Source organism: Squalius cephalus, assembly GCF_949319135.1.
Source record: "Squalius cephalus genome assembly, chromosome: 5".
Taxonomy (NCBI): Eukaryota; Metazoa; Chordata; class Actinopteri; order Cypriniformes; family Leuciscidae; genus Squalius; species Squalius cephalus.
In genome coordinates, this window is record NC_137126.1 from 46,069,293 (window position 1) to 46,091,227 (window position 21,935).

General features: G+C 37.1%; 1 protein-coding gene across 3 annotated transcripts in view; it reads right to left on the minus strand.

The window, feature by feature from the left end:
* Positions 1 to 21,935, minus strand: part of unc5ca (unc-5 netrin receptor Ca) — a 149,612-nt gene that overhangs the window by 67,357 nt on the left and 60,320 nt on the right. For all 3 annotated transcript variants that reach the window (XM_079872468.1, XM_079872467.1, XM_079872466.1), the window contains exons 3-4: positions 16,337 to 16,480; positions 12,216 to 12,319 (exon numbers count right to left, since the gene is read on the minus strand). In XM_079872468.1, the coding sequence (XP_079728594.1) occupies positions 12,216 to 12,319; positions 16,337 to 16,480 (248 nt within the window). The remainder of the gene's footprint in view (positions 1 to 12,215; positions 12,320 to 16,336; positions 16,481 to 21,935) is intronic.

The following is a 21,935-nucleotide window of genomic DNA, read 5'->3' on the forward strand; positions in this document are numbered from 1 at the left end:
TGACAGTGAGTTCACTAAACTCAAACGACTCCACAGTCTCTAGATCTCAGTTAAATAGAGCAGATTTGGGATGTGGAGGAACAGGTGATTCAGGAATGATTTAACCAGGAATGTTTCCAGCACCTTGTTAATTCAGTGCCAAGAATAATTAAGACAGTTCTGAAGGCAAAAGGCGGTCCAACCCGCTACTGGCAAGGTGTACCTAATAATGTGTGTGGTGAGTGTGTATTCAGTACTGGACTGAAATATCTAGAAGTATGATAATATATCTTGTTGAAAGTCCTACAATCATACTAATAGATCTTTTAGTCCAGTCTATAATTTTATTTACATCTAAGAAAGTAAATATGATCAGCTTTGATTTATTCGTATTCATACTGTATAAATTTCTATAATCATCTGTGTCAGTAGATTATTAGTGTAACGACCGCAGTGCTCTCAAACAACTGACACACACACACACACACACACACACACACACACACACACACACACACACACACACACACACACACACACACACACACACACACACACACAGTGGCCCATGTTACTGACGGCCTGGTATTAGCAGTCTCATTAACATAATTGGCACAATTGCTGTTGTTAATTAAGTCAGTGAAACTAGAGGTTGTCAGGCCCACACACACATACACACTGTTGTATCCCACAATGCACTGCACCTGACCTGACCTTCTGTTTCTAGTGTGGTGGATAAACCAGAAAAAAAATATAACAAATTATATATAAACACACACGACCATTCAAAACTTGTGGGTCGGTAAAATTTGTTTAAAGTTTTTGAAAGAAGTCTCTTCTGCTCATCAAGGCTGCATTTAGTTAATTAAAAATACAGTAAAATCACAATATTGTGAAATATTATTAGAATTTAAAATAACTGTTTTCTATGTGAATATATTGTAAAATGTAATGTATTCCTGTGATCAAAGCTGAAGTTTCAGCATCATTACTCCAGTAATTAGTGTCACATGACCTTTCAGAAATCATTCTAATATGCTGATTTGCTGATTAAATAAAAATATTCATTTCTTTAAAAAAACACTATTGACTACACTTTTGAAACATAGTGTATATTATCTGCAGACTTGAGTCCGATTTGACATCAGAATATATATATATATATATATATATATATACAGTGGGTATTTGATACACTGCCGATTTTGCAGGTTTTCCTACTTACAAAGCATGTAGAAGTCTGTAATTTTTATCATAGGTACTCTTCAACTGTGAGAGACGGAATCTAAAACAAAAATCCAGAAACACATTGTATGATTTTTAAATAATTAATTTGCATTTTATTGCATGACATAAGTATTTGATCACCTACCAACCAGTAAGAATTCCGGCTCTCACAGACCTGTTAGTTTTTCTTTAAGAAGCCCTCCTGTTCTCCACTCATTACCTGTATTAACTGCACCTGTTTGAACTCGTTACTTGTATAAAAGACACCTGTCCACACACTCAATCAAACAGACTCCAACCTCTCCACAATGGCCAAGACCAGAGAGCTGTGTAAGGACATCAGGGATAAAATTGTAGACCTGCACAAGGCTGGGATGGGCTACAGGACAATAGGCAAGCAGCTTGGTGAGAAGGCAACAACTGTTGGTGCAATTATTAGAAAATGGAAGAAGTTCAAGATGACGGTCAATCTCCCTCGGTCTGGGGCACCATGCAAGATCTCACCTCGTGGGGCATCAATGATCATGAGGAAGGTGAGGGATCAGCCCAGAACTACACGGCAGGACCTGGTCAATGACCTGAAGAGAGCTGGGACCACAGTCTCAAAGAAAACCATTAGTAACACACTACGCCGTCATGGATTAAAATCCTGCAGCGCACGCAAGGTCCCCCTGCTCAAGCCAGCGCATGTCCAGGCCCGTCTGAAGTTTGCCAATGACCATCTGGATGATCCAGAGGAGGAATGGGAGAAGGTCATGTGGTCTGATGAGACAAAAATAGAGCTTTTTGGTCTAAACTCCACTCGCCGTGTTTGGAGGAAGAAGAAGGAAGAGTACAACCTCAAGAACACCATCTCAACTGTAAAGCATGGAGGTGCAAACATCATTCTTTGGGGATGCTTTTCTGCAAAGGGGACAGGACGACTGCACCGTATTGAGGGGAGGATGGATGGGGCCATGGATGTTGTCCAACAACCTCCTTCCCTCAGTAAGAGCATTGAAGATGGGTCGTGGCTGGGTCTTCCAGCATGACAACGACCCGAAACACACAGCCAGGGCAACTAAGGAGTGGCTCCGTAAGAAGCATCTCAAGGTCCTGGAATGGCCTAGCCAGTCTCCAGACCTGAACCCAATAGAAAATCTTTGGAGGGAGCTGAAAGTCTGTATTGCCCAGCGACAGCCCCGAAACCTGAAGGATCTTGAGAAGGTCTGTATGGAGGAGTGGGCCAAAATCCCTGCTGCAGTGTGTGCAAACCTGGTCAAGAACTACAGGAAACGTATGGTCTCTGTAATTGCAAACAAAGGTTTCTGTACCAAATATTAAGTTCTGATTTTCTGATGTATCAAATACTTATGTCATGCAATAAAATGCAAATTAATTACTTAAAAATCATACAATGTGATTTTCTGGATTTTTGTTTTAGATTCTGTCACTCACAGTTGAAGAGTACCTATGATAAAAATTACAGACTTCTACATGCTTTGTAAGTAGGAAAACCTGCAAAATCGGCAGTGTATCAAATACTTGTTCTCCCCACTGTGTGTATATATAATAATGTGACATTCTTCGACTCCTCACTCTCTATTATTCCTATCCCAGCCAGGGATACGGGGTAGAGCTCTGGGTCCGGGCCAGACTCTGAGCTCAGAGATCAGCAAGCCAAATTCTCTTTTCCTCTATCCGATTATTTGTAAGTGTAAACTTCAACAACTAATAACTCTCTAGCTGTGGAGGATATGAAGCACAGGTCAAAGCTGTAGTGATGTCATGTGAAAACAATGTTGCACATGTGGCAGTTTGAAATGTGTATCGTTACGTTTTAAAAATAGATATTTTTCACAGTCTGCATGTTTTCCATTGAGAACACAGCTCTCAAATCTCCTTTCTGTTGTGGTAAAGCTCATATGTTCTGATTCCTGTACGGTGTCTCTGCTCAGGTCAGAGAGGTGTGTGGAGATCTGAATGCGTTTCTGAACAGCAAATGACTGCGTTAATATTTCAGCAGATACAGCCTTTCAGTCTGTTTCTTTTGTGTTGGCATCAAAGTTCTGCCGCCGACTTAAATAAAGACGCAGGAGTGGAAAAATTCCTCTGTGCGGTTGGGCGGATGGGAAATTTATCTTTCTCACACACACACACACACACACACACACACACACACACACACACACACACACACAGATTCAAGGAGGGTTGGGGGCCATTGAACAGACAGAACTGGGCCATCGGAGCATGTCACTGAGGCCCAAAGCTATATATACCTTTCACACACACACACACACACACACACACACACACACACACACACACACACACACACACACACACACACACACACACACACACACACACACAGTATGTTGTCTCATGTGACAAGTATCCTTGTATCTCTGTAAAGCCGCTTTGGAACAATCTACATTGTTAAAAGCGCTATGTAAATGAAGATGACTTGACAAGTGTATTAAACCATTAGACCGACTATTAATCCCTCGTGTTTGCATAGGCAAGCGTCACTACAATTTTGAGCTCCAGATGTGAATGATTCCTCCAATCGTGTGTTGTTGAAAAGAGGAGCGCTGTTCCTTTTTTACTAAGTGATTAGACACATGATTTTCACCTGCTGGATGATAAAACACGTGATAAAAATCCCACAGACACAATGAAGGAGAGACCCGATCTATATGTAGAGACTAGAATATCACAGAGAAGTATGGCTGGACTCTGCTGCCATTCACTTAACCATCTAGAACACATAAGGTGTCTTTCATATCTCTATTATTTCTCAAACAGGAGTTTAAATAGATTTTTTTTTTTTAAAGCAAATGGTGTTATTTCTCCCTATCTTTAATTCTCTTAAAGAATTTCACAAGAAATATCTTAGGCAAAGATGATACCTAAATTAAATTTAACTAAAAACTCCATTAGATCTCCACTTATGAAAGAGCCATTTTTAAACAATAAGAGAGAATAGGAAAACTAAGATGAGAGCAGAACAGAGGAGAAATGAGATGAGAGATGTATTGAGCTGTTATTGTGCGGTGTCTTGCTCTCTGAGGGGAGAGACGGTCATTAATCACAACACAGATGCACCGAGAACCACCAGAGATCACAAACTCCACAGAGACACACACACACACACGCACACGCAAACACACACACGCACACACACACACACACACACACACACACACACACACACACACACACACACACACACACACACACACACACACACACACACACGCACACACACGCACGCACACACACATACACACACACACACACACACACACACACACACACACTAACACACACACTAACACACACACTGTATTAGCTCTGCGTGTAACCTTTCATATCACCACTCTTATTTGTTATATTAATTGTCTACAGGCACTCGCTGTTAAAACAAATGACTGGAAATATCCATGAAGAAATCATTAAGGCCATAGGAACTATTTATTGTATTGGAGAAGGAAACCCTTTAAGGCCTCATATTCTTTCTCCTTGATCTCCTGAAATGAAAGAGTTTGTTGTATGTGATCACATACTTTCAGAACTCAACATTCTAAACAGAACATATTGAAGCTAAATTGTTTCATGAATCTGTCACAATATAACGGCTTTGCAAACTCAATTGCAGCCTGTCATTCATTTCACATGCAAAGAGGTCGTCGACATGAAACTCTTAAAGGTACAGTCACACATTGATTTGTAAGTGTAAGAGAAATCGTTTTTATGAATATTGCAATGTTAAGTGCACCTGGAAAAATTATACAATTGATATATAAAAGATTATGATTACTAAAGTAAAGTAAAATTATCATAATAATATACATTGTTTATCTATTATTAAAGTAATGACGGTTCAAATTCAAATAATTAGATGAATTAATCAGAATATCATGTAATTAGTTCATTTGATTTGAAAAATTCATTGACAGCTCTAATTTGTATAGTATAAAGTAATATCAATATGTCCACAAATAGCCTGAAAAAGGTACGGTTGGGTTTATGAATGGATAGAGGGATGAAAAAACATAAAGGGAGAGTGAAAAAACGAGAGAGCAGGAGAATGAAAGCGTGTTGAGATAAATGACAGCTGCAGACAGCAGGGCCAGATTTGCGGTTACGGGTCAGCATGGAGATCAGGTGTGTTTAGCGTGCGCGATTGGTCCCTTGAGTCCTGCATAATGAACACACACTTCCCCACGGCCGCCACATGTTAAAGAACTTCAGCACTCACACACACACATAAATACTGAAACACTCAGGAAAACACTTCCTCCTGACCTCTGCGCTCGCTTGAGAGCTTAAACACACCTCGCACAAACACACACACACGGACAAAAGCACTCTTGCTCGTGTGGTATTGCTTAACTAGCTACATACTTTATAAATATTAATAGCAAGAACTCAAATGAGGACATTTTATTAATTTATTTATAAATATTAATAAAATTTTTTTGCCCGTATCTTAAATTTGGGGGGATTTTTTTTTTTTTTTTTTTTTTTTTAATTCTTTATTTTCAGTCAGCAAAATAGAATTACAGAATACAAGTAGTAATAGTAACTGTCCATTTGCTGTTTTTTTTAATTATTTTTAAACAGAACATATACTTTGAACAATTTGAAGAGAGAAAAACTTATATACAAATAACTACATTTTGGGGGGCATTTTTATTAATTTTGGTGGCATTTTTGCTCCACGCTCTTTTCCGAGCGCAAACGAAGACCCGCTAGAACGTAGCAAAGTTAAACTGTTTAACAGTTGCCAAAAATAAGGAGTAACACCATTTTGTAATGCAGTACTTTTTACTTTCCTCGACACTGAGCATAATAAAAATTATGCATTAAATGTCTCCAAAATGGTTCCAAAAAAAAAAAAAAAAAAAAAAAAAAATCAAGCAGCACAACTGTTTTTCTTTTTACTATAGCAAATTCAGTTTTACTTAAAAACATTGGGAAAATCTGACAGCGCAGTACGACAAAATATTCTTGAATTAAAGATACATTCCCTGAAAATGAGTCTTAACCTCTTATGCAATGGTAGAACCTGTTTGGGAACTTATATTTCATATAACTCGTATTCATGCATAAATTGCAACAGGTTCAAGCCATATTCAAATGCTACTGGTCAACGGACACGTAGATAGATACAGTTAATTTATGACTTTGTCCTGGCGTGTGCACGCATACATGTCAAAATGTGCGTGTCAGCATGTGTACTGCATTAACTGGACTCGGACATAATAACTCACTCCATCTCTAGATGCATTTTCAAAATTTACACACGTGCTGACACATTACCAACATACAGAACATCGGCACATTTAATTAATGGCTTGCCATAAAAGTCTTTTACCGTAAACAATCTCCATCTTCATTAGCATAAAACACAGTAAAGTGCTTTTGCTCTGAGCTAATGAAGGAGATATTAACTGTGAGGCTGCAGAAGCATCAAACACGCTGCTGGAAGCTGTTTTGCAGCTTTTTGTCGAACGTGTGTGTGTGTGGAACAGCGCTGAGGAGAAGCTAAAACAAGCAAGGCTGCTAACTTTACTGTCAGTAGTGTGACAGCAGCTTAGCTGTTTTTCAAATACTGCAGCTTTTCTGCTAACAAGCTATTTTCCCCATCAAGTAGCAGTGTAAAGTATGCGGTTAAATTATATTCTCCCAGAACAGATCCAAAAAAATCAGAGTCATAACCACCATAGACACTGGAAAAGCAATTACTATAATATTTCAACCCCGACACAGTAAGTTAGGAAAGCAGAGACCAGGGCTAGTTGTCACCAGTCAACTGTCCAATTACACAAACACGTGCTACTTTGATAACACCAAGATCAAAACAAGCTATAATTCATATTTAATATACATTATAATTAAATCATTATTTTATTTTTTTTGTGAATTTTGCAGTCCAAACTAAGGTTGTCACAGTATCATTGGGGCAAGTTGTCACATGTGTTTTATATGTTGTAATTTCATGTATTGTATGTTATTTTGGCCGAAACAATTGTGCAGCGCTTTTGTATGTTTTATATAGTTTTGTATTTCATAAATGTTTTTCGTGCATAAATACTATTAGCCTGTTTAATAGCAGGTTTCCTTTGTACAAAACAAACAAAAAACCTCCATATAGTGTGACAACATGCCCCGATATTACATGCTATAAAACAAGCATGTGTTCAATGAACTGTATCATTTTGTCCTGGGCAGTAAGAGTGGAAATGACTTTATGAAGAAAACTGAAATTGACTTTCAAATATATACATACCTTGAGAAATATTCACTTGAGTAAAAAGTGTGACAACAAGCTCTGGTCTCCTATACTAAGAAAATACATATTTTAACTTAATCAAAAAGTAAATGTACACAAAATAAATTTTTAAATCTATATAACCTAGTGACATGCAAATAGGTTGATATTAGATAAAAACAAATACTTAAAAATCAATACACACACACACACACACACACACACACATTCTATTTCAAATAAATGCTGTTCTCTTGAAATTTCTATTCATCAAAGAATCCTAAAAAACTGTTTTTTTTTAAATGTAATAATAATTCAATACTGTTTTTATTGTATTTTTGATCAAATAAAAGCAGCCTTGGTGAGCGTACAGTAAGAGACTTCTTACCAGTGTTTAATGGAGTGTGTTAAGGAATACCTATAAATCTAATAAGACTAAGTTCAGTACCTGTGATTTTCTGTTAATTACATGGACTGTACTGTAAATTACTTTAACTACTTTAAATTATGAGAAGCGTGGAGCCACAGTTACAGAGCAGCTTCAACAACACGAGTATGAAATACAGTTTGAGTCCCAATTGTGTGTGTGTGTGTGTGTGTGTGTGTGTGTTTATGTGCATCTCTAGAGTGTTTCAAGTGTATCTGCATATGTGTTTCCCACCGCGTTCTGATGGTTTCTGCAGATTTTACGGATGTTATGAATAGCACACCATTCATCGCTCCCTCAGTATATAAACTCCAGCCACTGTATTATGCTTTACACGTGTGTGTGTGTGTGTGTGTGTGAGGCCAAGTCAGAGGCCAAGAATATAATTGTGACAGTATAAAGTGGAGGTCTTCGTCTGCAACTATGGCCTGCTGGTTAGTCCAGGTTAACCTGTATGTATATTTTCTATCGCCATGGAAACAGTGTTTTTTTTTTTTTTTTTAATGAGGGCTCTGTGATTGGCCGGATCTCAGTTTCTGCTCAAGCACACTGTTATTTTAAAGCGTTCTGGCTCCCGAACGACTGTGGCTCACGCTGTGGGTGTTCAGAAAGTACGCCCGGTCAACAGAGAGGTCAGTCGCTTGCATTGTTCAGAAACAGCAAATGATATTTACTTGAAAATGTGGATCCTGACTGGGGTCGTGGTATTCCCAGCACCCTCCGGGAACATCCAGGGACGTTGCGAGGGTTTTTTTAGTCTAGACGGAGTCAGCGAGCGGAACAGAGAGATATAGCAGCACTCGGTGGAATTCACATGGCTCTTCTTCACAACTCAACTTACTCGGCCCGAATGTGTGTGTGTGTGTGTTTTCGTTGTATGTGTGCGCGTAAGTGTGTGTGACGTGTCCTCTGGGAGCCGCAGCTGTCGTTTACGGGTCTTCTGGGAAACCTAGACCTCCGGGTCAAAGTCAGGAGCAGAAAGAACTCTGACGGCTCCAAACACACATATGATGACAGACAAGCTCAACATGTGCACACACACACAACTACAACATACAGTAATGGTCTAAAGTTTGCAGCTATGTGGGAAAGATATTGAAGGTGGACTCATCAGAGAACAAGTTTCACATTGTCCAAAGCCCAGGATTTGCACTGTTGGCACCAATGAACCCAACATTTGGCATTGGCACGAGTGATCAAAGGTTTGGCTATAGAAGCCGACCATGAATATTGACTCTGGAGTTTCCTGACGAACAGTTTTGAGTCGAGGTGCGCATTTAATTCTGCAGTGAGTTGGGCAGATGTGGTTTTATGTTTTTTGGATCTGATCCGGGTTAGTACCTGGACATCCCAGTCAGACAGGACAGATTCCTCTTGTGCAGACGGTTATTCCTGTTGGATGTGGTTCATCCAATGTGGACTGGTGATATGCAGACATTACCCTGGACTCCAGAGCTCTCGATACACCACAAAGACTCGCTGTCCTGGTCACAGATGAGCCAGCGAGACTCGCACCAACAATTTGTCTTCTTCTAGCTCTGATTTGCAATATAAAATATTGCAATATTTTATGTACAGCTGTGCTATTGCTCCGGCTTAATCAAACTTCTTGGGCGGGAATGATTTAAATGAGGAATATTGTGACGCGTTTATTCCCAGAAGAAAACTCACGACTACAATGGAGGCGTTTCAGGGAGTTCAGAAACAGTGACACTGATATAGAGAATAACTCCCGCTGGAGGGACTTTGTGCTTTATAACTTTGCAGAGCTTTTTTATGTTCAAACAGCAACATTACACTAAAGAAAGTTGAACATTTAAAAAGGCATAAAAGGTATTATTTAACATGTTTTACATTTACATGTATGCATACAAAAGAAGATTAGAAATGAATTAGTACATTTTAAGTACTAATTTTATAATTAAATCATTTATTAAATGTATGAGTAACACTTTACAAAAAGGTTTCATTTGTTAACATTAGTTAATTACATTAGTTAATGTTAACTAATATTAATACTTCCACAGCATTTATTAATCTTAATGTTAATTTCAATATTTACTAATACATTAAATTGGTGGTTGATTATGATTTCACTTTTCTAATTTTAGTTAGTGTGTAATGTTGCTGTTTGAGCATAAACAACATCTGCAAAGTTACAATGCTTAAAGTTCTGGGGAGATATTTGCTTTTACAGAAATCGCTTTTTAAGGACTACAACAAACGGCTGGTAGAGACTACACCACATTCCTCCTGGGTTAGTGACATCACCAACCCTAGAATTTACATAAACCCCTCCCCCGGGAACACGATTTATAGATTATCAAGACAGAATATGCTAATCAATGACTAGAAGATAACTACACATAAGATACATAAATTCATCAACTAACCATTCAGAAATGTTGTATGTTGTCACTTCTTCTTGAGTCTCTCCATCATTGTCTGAATCCGGTTTGAACATAAAAGGCTAAAAGTTTTTGAAATTTTCAGTGCGTGTCTGTGTGAGTGCATGCTATTGAAGCTCCGCCCCCTGTGCCGGGAGCAGCAGCTCATTTGCATTTAAAGGAACAGACACAAAACGCTGTGTTTTTGCTCACCCTCAAAAAGTGACAATTTTAACATGCTATATAAAAATATCTGTGGGGTATTTTGAGCTAAAACTTCACATACACACTCTGGGGACATCAGAGACTTACTTTACATCTTGTGAAAAGGGCATTATACCACCACTTTAAAATCAAAAGTTGTATCTGTTAACATTAATTAATTGATTAATTATATTTTTATTTTTATATTAATTAATTATATTTTTATTAACATTAACAACAATTAATTATATATATATGTATTATATATTTAATCTTTATATATATAATACAGGTGCTGGTCATTTAATTATAATATCATCAAAAAGTTGATTTATTTTAGTAATTCCGTTAAAAAAGTGTAACTTTTATATTATATAGACTCATTACATGCAAAGTGAGATATCTCAAGCCTTTATTTGTTATAATCTTGATGATTATTGCTTACAGCTTGTGAAAACCACAAAATCAAAATCTCAGAAAATTAGAATATTACATGAAATCACACAGTAATTACACAGTGATACCATGGTCATTGAACCAGATTTTGGTTATTTTGGCTGTGTGGGCCGGTGAAAATCCTGCTGGAAAATGAAGGAAGCATCTCCATAAAGCTTGTCTGCTGAAGGAAGCATGAAGTGCTCTGGAAATGTCCTGGTAGACGGCTGCGTTGACTCTGGATTTAATAAAGCACAGTGGACCAAAGTCCTCTTTTCTGATGAGAGCAAATTTTGCATCTCATTTGGAAACCAAGGTCCCAGAGTCTGGAGGAAGAATGGAGAGGCACACAATCCAAGATGCTTGAAGTCCAGTGTGAAGTTTCCACAGTCTGTGTTGGTTTGGGGAGCCATGTCATCGGCTGGTGTTGGTCCACTGTGCTGTCCACTCAACGCAGACGTCTACCAGGACATTTCCAGAGCACTTCATGCTTCCTTCAGCAGACAAGATTTAAGGAGATTCTGACTTCATTTTCCAGCAGGATTTGCACCGGCCCACACTGCCAAAAGAACCAAAACCTGGTTCAATGACCATGGTATCACTGTGTAATTACTGTGTGATTTCATGTAATATTCTAATTTTCTGAGATTTTGATTTTGTGGTTTTTGCAAGCTGTAAGCCATAATCATCAAAATTATAACAAATAAAGGCTTGAAATATCTCACTTTGCATGTAATGAGTCTATATAATATACAAGTTTCACTTTTTGAATGGAATTACTGAAATAAATCAACTTTTTGATGATATTCTAATTATATGACCAGCACCTGTATATATAATATATTATATTATATAATAATATAATCTTTAAATATAATAATACATATATATATATATATATATATATATTGTTTAATTTGAAACACTTTAAAATCAAAAGTTGTATCTGTTAACATTAATTAATTGATTAATTATATTTTTATTTTTATATTAATTAATTATATTTTTATTAACATTAACAACAATTAATTATATATATGTATTATATATTTAATTTTTATATATATATAATATATTATATTATATTATATAATAATATAATCTATAAATATAATAAAATATATATATATATAATATATATTGTTTAATTTGATGTTTAATTATATAAAATTGTTTTGACAGTTGGCGACACAAGATAGAGCTTGACATTTATCCCTATAGGCAAAGATGATCTGTACAGTATTAACACATGTGAGGTGTGTGTGTGTGTGTGTGTGTGTGTGTGTGTGTGTACCTCAGCAGGTGGAATGCCCTCGGGTGGGCGGCACTGCAGCAGCACTTCCTGTTCGAGTGACACTTCCTTCCCCAAGGGCTCCTGTTCAAACGTCTTCCTCAAGACTGAGGAGAATGGAGACAGAGAAGCGACTTGTTTACTTACATTTCATTATTCACCTGGAAATAGTGCAGAATATTTCTTACATTTCATTTAGCTTTTTATATTATTTTTTATAAAAAATTATTTCTTATTTCCAGGTTTATATGAGAAAAAAAACAGATAATTATAATAAGTTCAGATTTTCATCTCACTGTGATGCTGTCTGTGTAGTTGATAGTGTGTGATTGGTTTCGTCACATTTCGCCACGTGTGAATGACGCCACCATCTGCCATATTCTCAGGTCAAAGTATGACCTGCACAACTCATTCACTGTATTCTCATAATGTTCACGTGCGGGTGTGAATATCTATTTCCCCCTGTCGGTTTCTGTGTCTTTCCATGCTCGTATGTGTTGTGTGTGTGTGAGTGGGTGTTTAACACTTGAGGTCTCGCGGAGGGAAGGCCAAACTCATCTAGTCTTCCTCAAATCCATCTAACACCTCATGTGTGAACCTGTGAATTGTAAATGCAGAGACGTGTGAGTAATGTCTTTCTTTCTGTTGCTCTGTGAGCTTTGTGAAGGTAAGATTTCATTTCTGTTCTCTAGCGCTAGGCCATATTGAAGATTTACAATGTGCTTTATTTAAAATGTATTTAATATTTAATATAATACTATATTAAATAAAAATGTGATTTTGCCCATAAATGTATTATATATATATATATATATATATATATATATATATATACATACATACATAAAATAAATATAATATATGAATATTGATTATTTTTTAGATTTAGTTACTGTGTACATGATGCATATAATGAAAATGATTGAGAATATGACAATTTTTTACCTTGACCATTTTTAGCTACATTTGACTGTACATTAATTTTTGCATAAAACATTCTGAATCTACTTCGCAGCAATTGCTGATGTGCCTGTAGTTGAAATGATGTTCTTCTGAGCTATTTCACTTGTCAAAACACTGTAGAAATATTCAGATCAAGAAATATAATATTTAACTATTTCACCCAGAGCTGCTGCTCACCCTGAACCTTCAATTGTGTCCTCTGCGATTCCTCCATTCAACTGGACATAAAACACACATGTCTGCATGAGACAAATATCTTCAGCCTGTCTAGCCTTTTACTACTCTGCTCATTCACACACACACACACACACACACACACACACACACACACACACACACACACACACACACACACACACACACACACACACACACACACACACACACACACACACACGCACACACACGCACACACACGCACACACACACACACACACACACACACACACACACACAAACTGTGCATGTCTGTTTTCCTTCACATTACTGATCGAGGTAATAGGCAAATAAATCACGTCTCAGAGGGGGTGTGTGTCCGTGCGAGTGTGTGCGCGTACGGTAATGCATTCAACTCATAGTTTTAGTGCTCTACATTGCTACAGCAACAAATCTTAAACAGCATTAATATCCTGAAAAGAGCTGAAGCCACACACACACACACACATATAACAGCACTCCTATTTCATTCATAATTATAATGTCTCGACTTCACACAGCTGCCACACAGTCCCTCAACTAATCACATATAATGTCCAGCGGTATTTAAAGTCATCAAATATAACATATATCATTATACTATACATTGTCCCTAAACTAATAAATAATGTATCAAGTCACTGCACTAATTATATATAACACTCATTACTAAACATCATCCCTAAACTAATAATATTAGAAATATACAACATTTAAAGTAAATATAACATCTTTGACTATTCACAGACCCTAAACTAATAAGATATAAAATATAATTTTCTAATGTCAGGACACCAATCAAGATTAACATCTATCAATACACACAGTCTCAAAACTGGTAATATATAAAATATAAATATTTAAAGTCACTAATCAAATATAACATCTATGACTATTAAAAGTCACTAAACTAATAATATATAAAATATTTAGTTATAAAACGAATCAAAAGTAACATATCACTTTACATACACTCTAAACTAATAAAATCTAAATTATGTTTACTGTAAGTCACTAAACTAATCAAATATACCATCTATCCCTATACACATAAAAACATTTATATATATATATATACACACACATATGATATTTATTCAATAATCTATAATAAATATCATATCATATCTATGGTAAAATATCTATCACTATAAACCGATCCTAAACTAATAATATATAAAACATTTAAAGTCACTAATCAAATATGCAGCTTATCATATTCAGTAGCTTCCCAGCTTAACTGTATAAGCTGTACATAATTGCCAAGTTATTATCCAAAATTCAAATGACGTGCATGGTTTTCCAACGACTGTGAATGTGACTTGTGGATAACATTCTCTTCATAATGCAAAAATATCCTGAACTTTTGAGCACAGACACCGCTCACAACGACCTGAAGATTCAAGCATCCATCACCATCCAAACAAAACTGCAAAAAAGAGGTGTACTCGTGATCCGTATGAACCCATCATCTCCACTGACACATACACACACACACACACACACTGGACAGTGCTTGTGTGTCAGAAACTCACATGAATTTATCTGGGCAGTAAATTTGTGGTTGGCGGTGAATCAGTGAGATAATCTATCATCTTGTTCAATCCTCCTGTCATGTTCGCCTCTCTCTGTGATAGCGGCCGTATGTCTGCGGAGTGTGCTTTTGTGCGAGTGTGTTTGTATCTTTGTGTGTGTTGGCGTGTGAAAAAGAGAAATTTCTGCCCTGCTCAATCACCCGTAAAATAACCCAGCTGAGAGTTCCCACAATGCACCTCTGCTCACACTATGACTGAATGAGTCAACACATACACAAACACCTTCTATGTAAATATATCTATGAGGACTTTCTATTCACATCTATTTTTTTGAATATAAGCTGACTATAGCACTAATTTAAAACAAGCTCATTATAATCACTCTAGTCTAACCTGAAACATACGACCGGTTTTAGATGAATGAAGACATTATTTACTTCCTTTATGAATAAGGGCTTGGTCTGTCTATCTAGTATCCATTCATCCAACCGTTTTTCTGTATGTCCTTCCATCTATCCATCTGTCGATATACCTATCGATCTCTCTGTCTGTCTATCTATCTATCTATCTATCTATCTATCTATCTATCTATCTATCTATCTATCTATCTATCTATCTATCTATCTATCTATCTATCTATCTATCTATCTATCTATCCATCCTTCCATTCATTCCTCCATCCATCCATCCATCCATCCATCCATCCATCCATCCATCCATCTATCCATCCATTCATCTGGCCTTCCATCCATCCATCCATCCATCCATCCATCCATCCATCCATCTATCTATCTATCTATCTATCTATCGATCTATCTATCTATCTATCTATCTATCTATCTATCTATCTATCTATCTATCTATCTATCTATCTATCTATCTATCCATCCATCCTTCCATTCATCCCTCCATCCATCCGTCCTTACATCCATCCATCCATCCATCTGAAAGAATCCCCAAGAGAGTAAGTTTCTTGTGTTATACCGCTAGTCAGCTTCAGTCTCCGTGTCTGTCTGTCTCTCTCTCTCTCTCTCACACACACACACACACACACACACACTCAGCCCGAGACGACAGAGGGAGAGTGAAGTGTCCTTGGGCCGCACAGCTAACCTGCTCCTAACTCACACACACTCAAGATGAACGTCAGGAAATTAACAAGATTAATAAGACCATAAAGAGATGTCCAGACAGTCCCCTGTGTGTGTGTGTGTGTGTGTGTGTGTGTGTGTGCTCCAGACTGTCTCCTGTCTGCAGTCTCTGATCTGCATAAATGCTCCATTACCTTCAGCCAGCTTACAGACTATCTCACAGACCGTGTGTGTGTGTGTGTGTGTCAATAAACATGAAGCCAAAGAGTCTGTGAATCTCCTGCAGTCAGAGCAGACAGAGCAAAGACTCGTGTGTGTGTGTGAGTGTGTTTATACTCACATGCGATGCGGACGTGCACCTTGCGGCTCTTGGTTGTTCCTGCAGAGCTCCAGGCGACACACTGGCACCAGTAATCTTCCAAACCAAACAACTCCTCCACCTGCTGTCGGGAAATCTCAATCCGTGCTTCCCTCACCACCAAACCTGCACACACACACACACACACATCAGACTCACACCGGCAGAGCGTAACGTCTGATCCACATTGATTGAGAACAAGCACAGATTTTTGCCAAACCGAATAAAATCTGATTGCACATTTAAAATAAAATGTTTTCATGTATCCTAAACTAGGCAATCCAACGTAAATATCTGCATTAGAAGCATTTGCAAAGAAAGTGTAGCTGCATGAGTTTTGAGTGTGTCAGCTGATCAAAGAAGCCTCGGGATGGCTGTGTTTGCTTTTCTAACATATCTAGAAAAATATGCCAAGAACAATTCTTTTCATGTTTCTAACCAAAGAGGAGACAAGAATTTTGTGTAAACATTCCCGTCAAAAAGCATTCCAGTAGCTCAAACAGCAGAGCGTGGCGTTATCAATCTCAGGGCCATGGGTTCGAACTGATGAACTGCGTAGTTTGAATGCAATTAAAGTCGCTTATAAAAGCATCTGTCAAATGCATTAATGTAAAATGTGTAAAAATATCAGCTTCATGCCCAATCCTGCTCCAATAACTTGAACTCTCTGGATGAGATGTCTGTTGTACATGTATAAATAATGAACTCCATGAAATTTTCCCTGATAGAAATCAATAGTTCACACTTACCCTCCTCTGTGTGTATTTGTTTAGTGCTTAGGGGATTTGTGTGTTTATGGCACCATTTGGTGCAGAATGCTGGATGTGAACGGGAGAAACCTGTAGCCTTCAACAGAATACGTGAAATGAGAATGAAAAGACACACACATGAATTTTTAAACAAACATCACTCATGGTCAAACAGCTATAAAAGAGGATTCACACAGGATGAGGTCAAGAATGATGATCTAAACTGTGTTTTACAGTCAAGAACTCAATGCAGACACACACGCACACTGCAAAAAAAAACCTGTATATATGTACATGTATGTGAGAAGCAAAAAGACTTCAGGAAATATATCTTAAATGAAGCTTATATATTTTTTTACTTCAAAATGTTTTTTCGTGTCGAGATCAATTAATAAGTTCCACAAATTAAGTTGTGTAAAAATAAACATTCATTTAATTCAGATCACTTGTACTGGAAAACAAGACAGAAATACTAATTAAGATAATGAAAGAAAGTAAAGAATTTAAAGAGCAAGCTAAATTAAAATAGAAAACAAACAGGGAACCCAATCTGCATTCCCTAAGGAAAGATCAGTGTCTGCAAGGCAGCAGAAGAATCATGTTAAAGTTTTAATCTTAAGTTCTATTATCATGACACTCACATCTCAAAAACACTTGTTTTCTGTTGGCCGTGCCTGAGAAACACTACATGGTGTGTTTGCAGAGAAAAGACGGCTTAGAAAGTTAAACAAATGCAAGAAAGAAAAGATCAATCATAAATCAAGTAAATAGAGCAATTGCAAAAGAGCATGCAAATATTACAGTCACTGTCACTTACAATTTGCATGTTAAACATTCTAGAAAAGTAACTTAGAGATTCTAAAAATTATGTTAAAGGTACACTATCAATGCATCATCAATCCTTCTTCCAAACCGTGTTTTTGTCGTACCCTGATTTATAAGTGTTTATATTTTAGACCTGTCGGGATAGTCTTCGTGGGAAATTGTGTATTCGTCACTTGCCCATGCGTGTCTCGTCATAAAGTTGCTCCAGCTATTTTGACATTTTTTTGTATAGGTTAGTTGTCACAACGAGTGAAAAAGTTTGACAAGGAGCAGCTAGAACTCAAACCTAAAGGAATCACTCTTTAAAAAAAACAAAAAAAAAAACAGAGGAGAGTCTGCAGGGAAAAAGAGAGCGCGACAGAGCTCGTAATAAAACAAGAATCAACATTGGCTTGGCTTTTCGGAGATGGCGAGAACTGAGGGATTTGAAATGTTGTAAAAGCAACACAGAGATGCGTTTTTATTACTCAACAGGAGAGTAAGGTGTTTTATTGAACAGATAAATGGCCATATAGCTCTCTAACAGAGTTCATTGTGAAGCATTATCTATTGTGAAGATCATTTCATTATGGTTGTTGTAACGCTGTGCTGGAATTTATTTACAAGAAAGTAGCGTGTGTATTAACGGGTAAAGATACAGTAACGTCTTCAGCTAGTCAGCTTGAGATCCTTTCCATCTAAACTGGTTATATCTCTTAAGCCTGTGAATGTTTTATGAGCAGTCGGATAACCATATTCATCCACACAGTCACAGAGCCGAAGCACAACCAAAACAATGTTCTTCTGCAAAATCTAAGCAGTTTATATTTTTTTTAACTGCTAGAGGGCCAAAAGTTACATAGTGTACCTTTAAAATATGAAGTTTGCAAACAATAGCCAGCATACCTCATGCTGAAATTATCTACAAAACACAATCTTAGGGCCCTATTTTAACGGATCTCGGGCGCTGTTGCTATTATACCGGCGGGATAAATGACTCTTGCTCCCGACGCACATCTAAAATGGGTTGGTCTGAAGTAGCTACATTACTCATAGGTGTGGTTTGGGCGTAACGTGAAATAAACCAATCAGAGCGTCATCTCACATTCCCTTTAAAAGCAGGCGCGCTTGTTCCATGGCGGATTGCTATTATAACGGCGGATTTGCCAGGCGCACGCCAGGAGCGGTTCACAGCCGAGGAGACCAACGTTCTCGTCACGGCCGTAAAAGACAGAGAAGTGACATTGTATGGGGATGGAGAAACCAACCCAAATTAGCTTCGGTTAAACAGGAGTATGATAATTTGGGTAAATGTGTAAGCTAGATTCATGCCTATTTTTTCACATCTTCATGGACACCACAATGATTTCCCTTGTGTGTTAATATTTTTCCTTGTAATAATGTATGATTTGCAAAAATGGGAACTGCTGCCTGCGTCTGTGTAGATGAGAGAAGTAAAGTGTATGGCGTTGTGCACACGCTACATTATGGCCAAGCATGCGCCCTTAAAATAGCATCTGAATAACATGCGCAACGCACCACTGACTTTAGACTAGGTTTTTCCTGGTCAGTGGTGGAATTGTTTTCTGAAACTGCAAAATAGCACCAGGGAACGTTTGCACCGGAACACGCCTCCTCTTTTCGCTGAACCGCCCCCGGGAGCGCAAGTTCATTCCCTAATTTACCGACGTGCGTCTGTGGAGGGAAAAGTCCCTTTATGTGTCTATTAAGTGACTATTAGTGAGCTGAATTAATTGCGGAAGAAATATAAATAGATCTTAACATTTCTGAAGAAAAAGTGTGTAGTGCAAAACTGACAGGTTGTTTATTGGTCAAGTCTCTGTGATTTTCTAGTCACGGGTCCCTCCTTCAATGTAAGTCTGTTTGATGTTTTCACCTGTTTTATTGTTTTGTAAGTTAGTAAAGTAACAGCACTCCTCTCCTACAACACACATGATTTGAGGAATTATTCATACCTGGAGCTCAAACGCACTGAACCTTAACATTAAGAGGTTTGTTCAAATCACTATGAGCAGTAGCAACAGTAACAGTGCCTTAAAAACACCCCTAACAATAGACTGTTGGATGAATTTCAATACAGCACTGACTTGCAAGTATAAAAAGACACACAAAGTATGTAAAAGCACACACACACACACACGCACATAAAAACAGGCAGAAAATCAATGACAGCAATAATGGAATGTGGTGCATTCACAATAAGATCTGTAAGCACACACGCTTTTGTTTTGGATTATTGTGAATATGAATTTAAAACTGGCACCGAACTGAATCCCTGCTGAATTTCTCTTTGGGACGTCTGTCAAGAACACAGACACGGCAAATTAATCTGGACCATTCACTCTCTTTACTGTTCTGTGTTATTCACTGATATTGTGCATGTGAATAATTATCTCAAACATTTCTGAAGGATCATGTGACACTGAAGACTGGAGTAATGATGCTGAAAATTCAGCTTTAATCACAGAAATAAATTACATTTTACAATATATTCAAATAGAAAACAGTTCTTGTTTTTACTGTATATTTATACTGTACTTCCCAACCCCAAATTTTTGAACAGTATTGTATATACTGGAGTATGAGATCATTAAGAACAAGATATTTAATTACTGGGTAAATTCAGTAAATTAAATTCGATTTCAGTGAATCAGTTTAATCTGTCCTTTTCAATGAATTGATTGAAACTCACTCAGATTTTAGGATTTGTTTTTATTGTCATTTAAAATTATTATCCCTGTGCAGCATTTTTCATATACTGTATTTAAATTATTAGATTTCTAAAACTTTTTCATATATAATTGTTTTTCTTCAAATTATAATTATTATACATGCATTTTTTATATGAGCTCAAATTAATTGATATTTGATATTTAAATATTTAAATAATTAAATGAATTTAATATTTGTCCTAGTACTATCAGCCACCACATAATAAATGTAATAAATCTAATAAATCTTAGATTATCCACATAATAAATCTTAATTTCCAGAAATCACTGGAAACTTACTTGACTTTGTGAATGTGTTTCTGAATGGCATTATATTGCGTAAACATGTTAACACGTCTGTTTAAAGTCACCATGAAATCAAAATTGACAATTCTTTTTTTTTTTTTTTTATGGAATATTGCAATATTTATTATAAATAATGTATCCATGCACATTAATATTTATTTATTTTTTAATTCATGTGCCCTTGTAATCTTTAATCAAAATAACTTCCCCTCCCTCTTGTAGCGACATCACTTCTCTTCTCTGATGACGAGGGCGGAGCAACCTGTCACTCACATGAGATTGACCAATAGCAAACCACAACCATCCAATCAATTCCCCGTGGACAAAATCAAGTCCCACCCTATATATTTTTTTCTTGTTCGAGAAGCCTCTCACAATAGAGAAGAAAAGACTATTACAACTTCAGTTTCATGTCAGCTCTAAACTAGACCATGCGAGACAAAAACCACAGTAGTAGTTTCTATTTGAACCAGATAATGAGTCTCATTTTGAGTCTTATGCACTATACAGACACACAAAACACTCATCAAACACACTATGAGTCGATTACACACCAGCATTTCATGGCATGGAACAGATTTAACCTTGTTTACTCACAATCGCCAAAATGAACAATGAAATTGATTCATAACGATATTACACCACTCCAAATAGAGATACATAGCGATGCCAGAGGGAGCTAGTCGGCGAACAAAGACAGGCCTGAACCAACCATGAGAGTGAAAATCTAATTAAAAGCATAAACTATACCTCTCTTGCTCTTTTTCGCTCTCTCTAAATCTCTTTCTCTCTCACACGCCATCATTTTTTATGATAAACGTTAACTGTCGCACATTAAGGCCCCTCGATAAAGTTCCACGACAGTGTTTAGAGCAGCCGGTCCCATAATAACTACACGCTCTGACCCCGAGTAATATCCGAGGTGTGATTATGACAGTAAAGTTTCCACCACAGAGATATTAGAGCAGAATTACTGCGGCGGGTTGATAT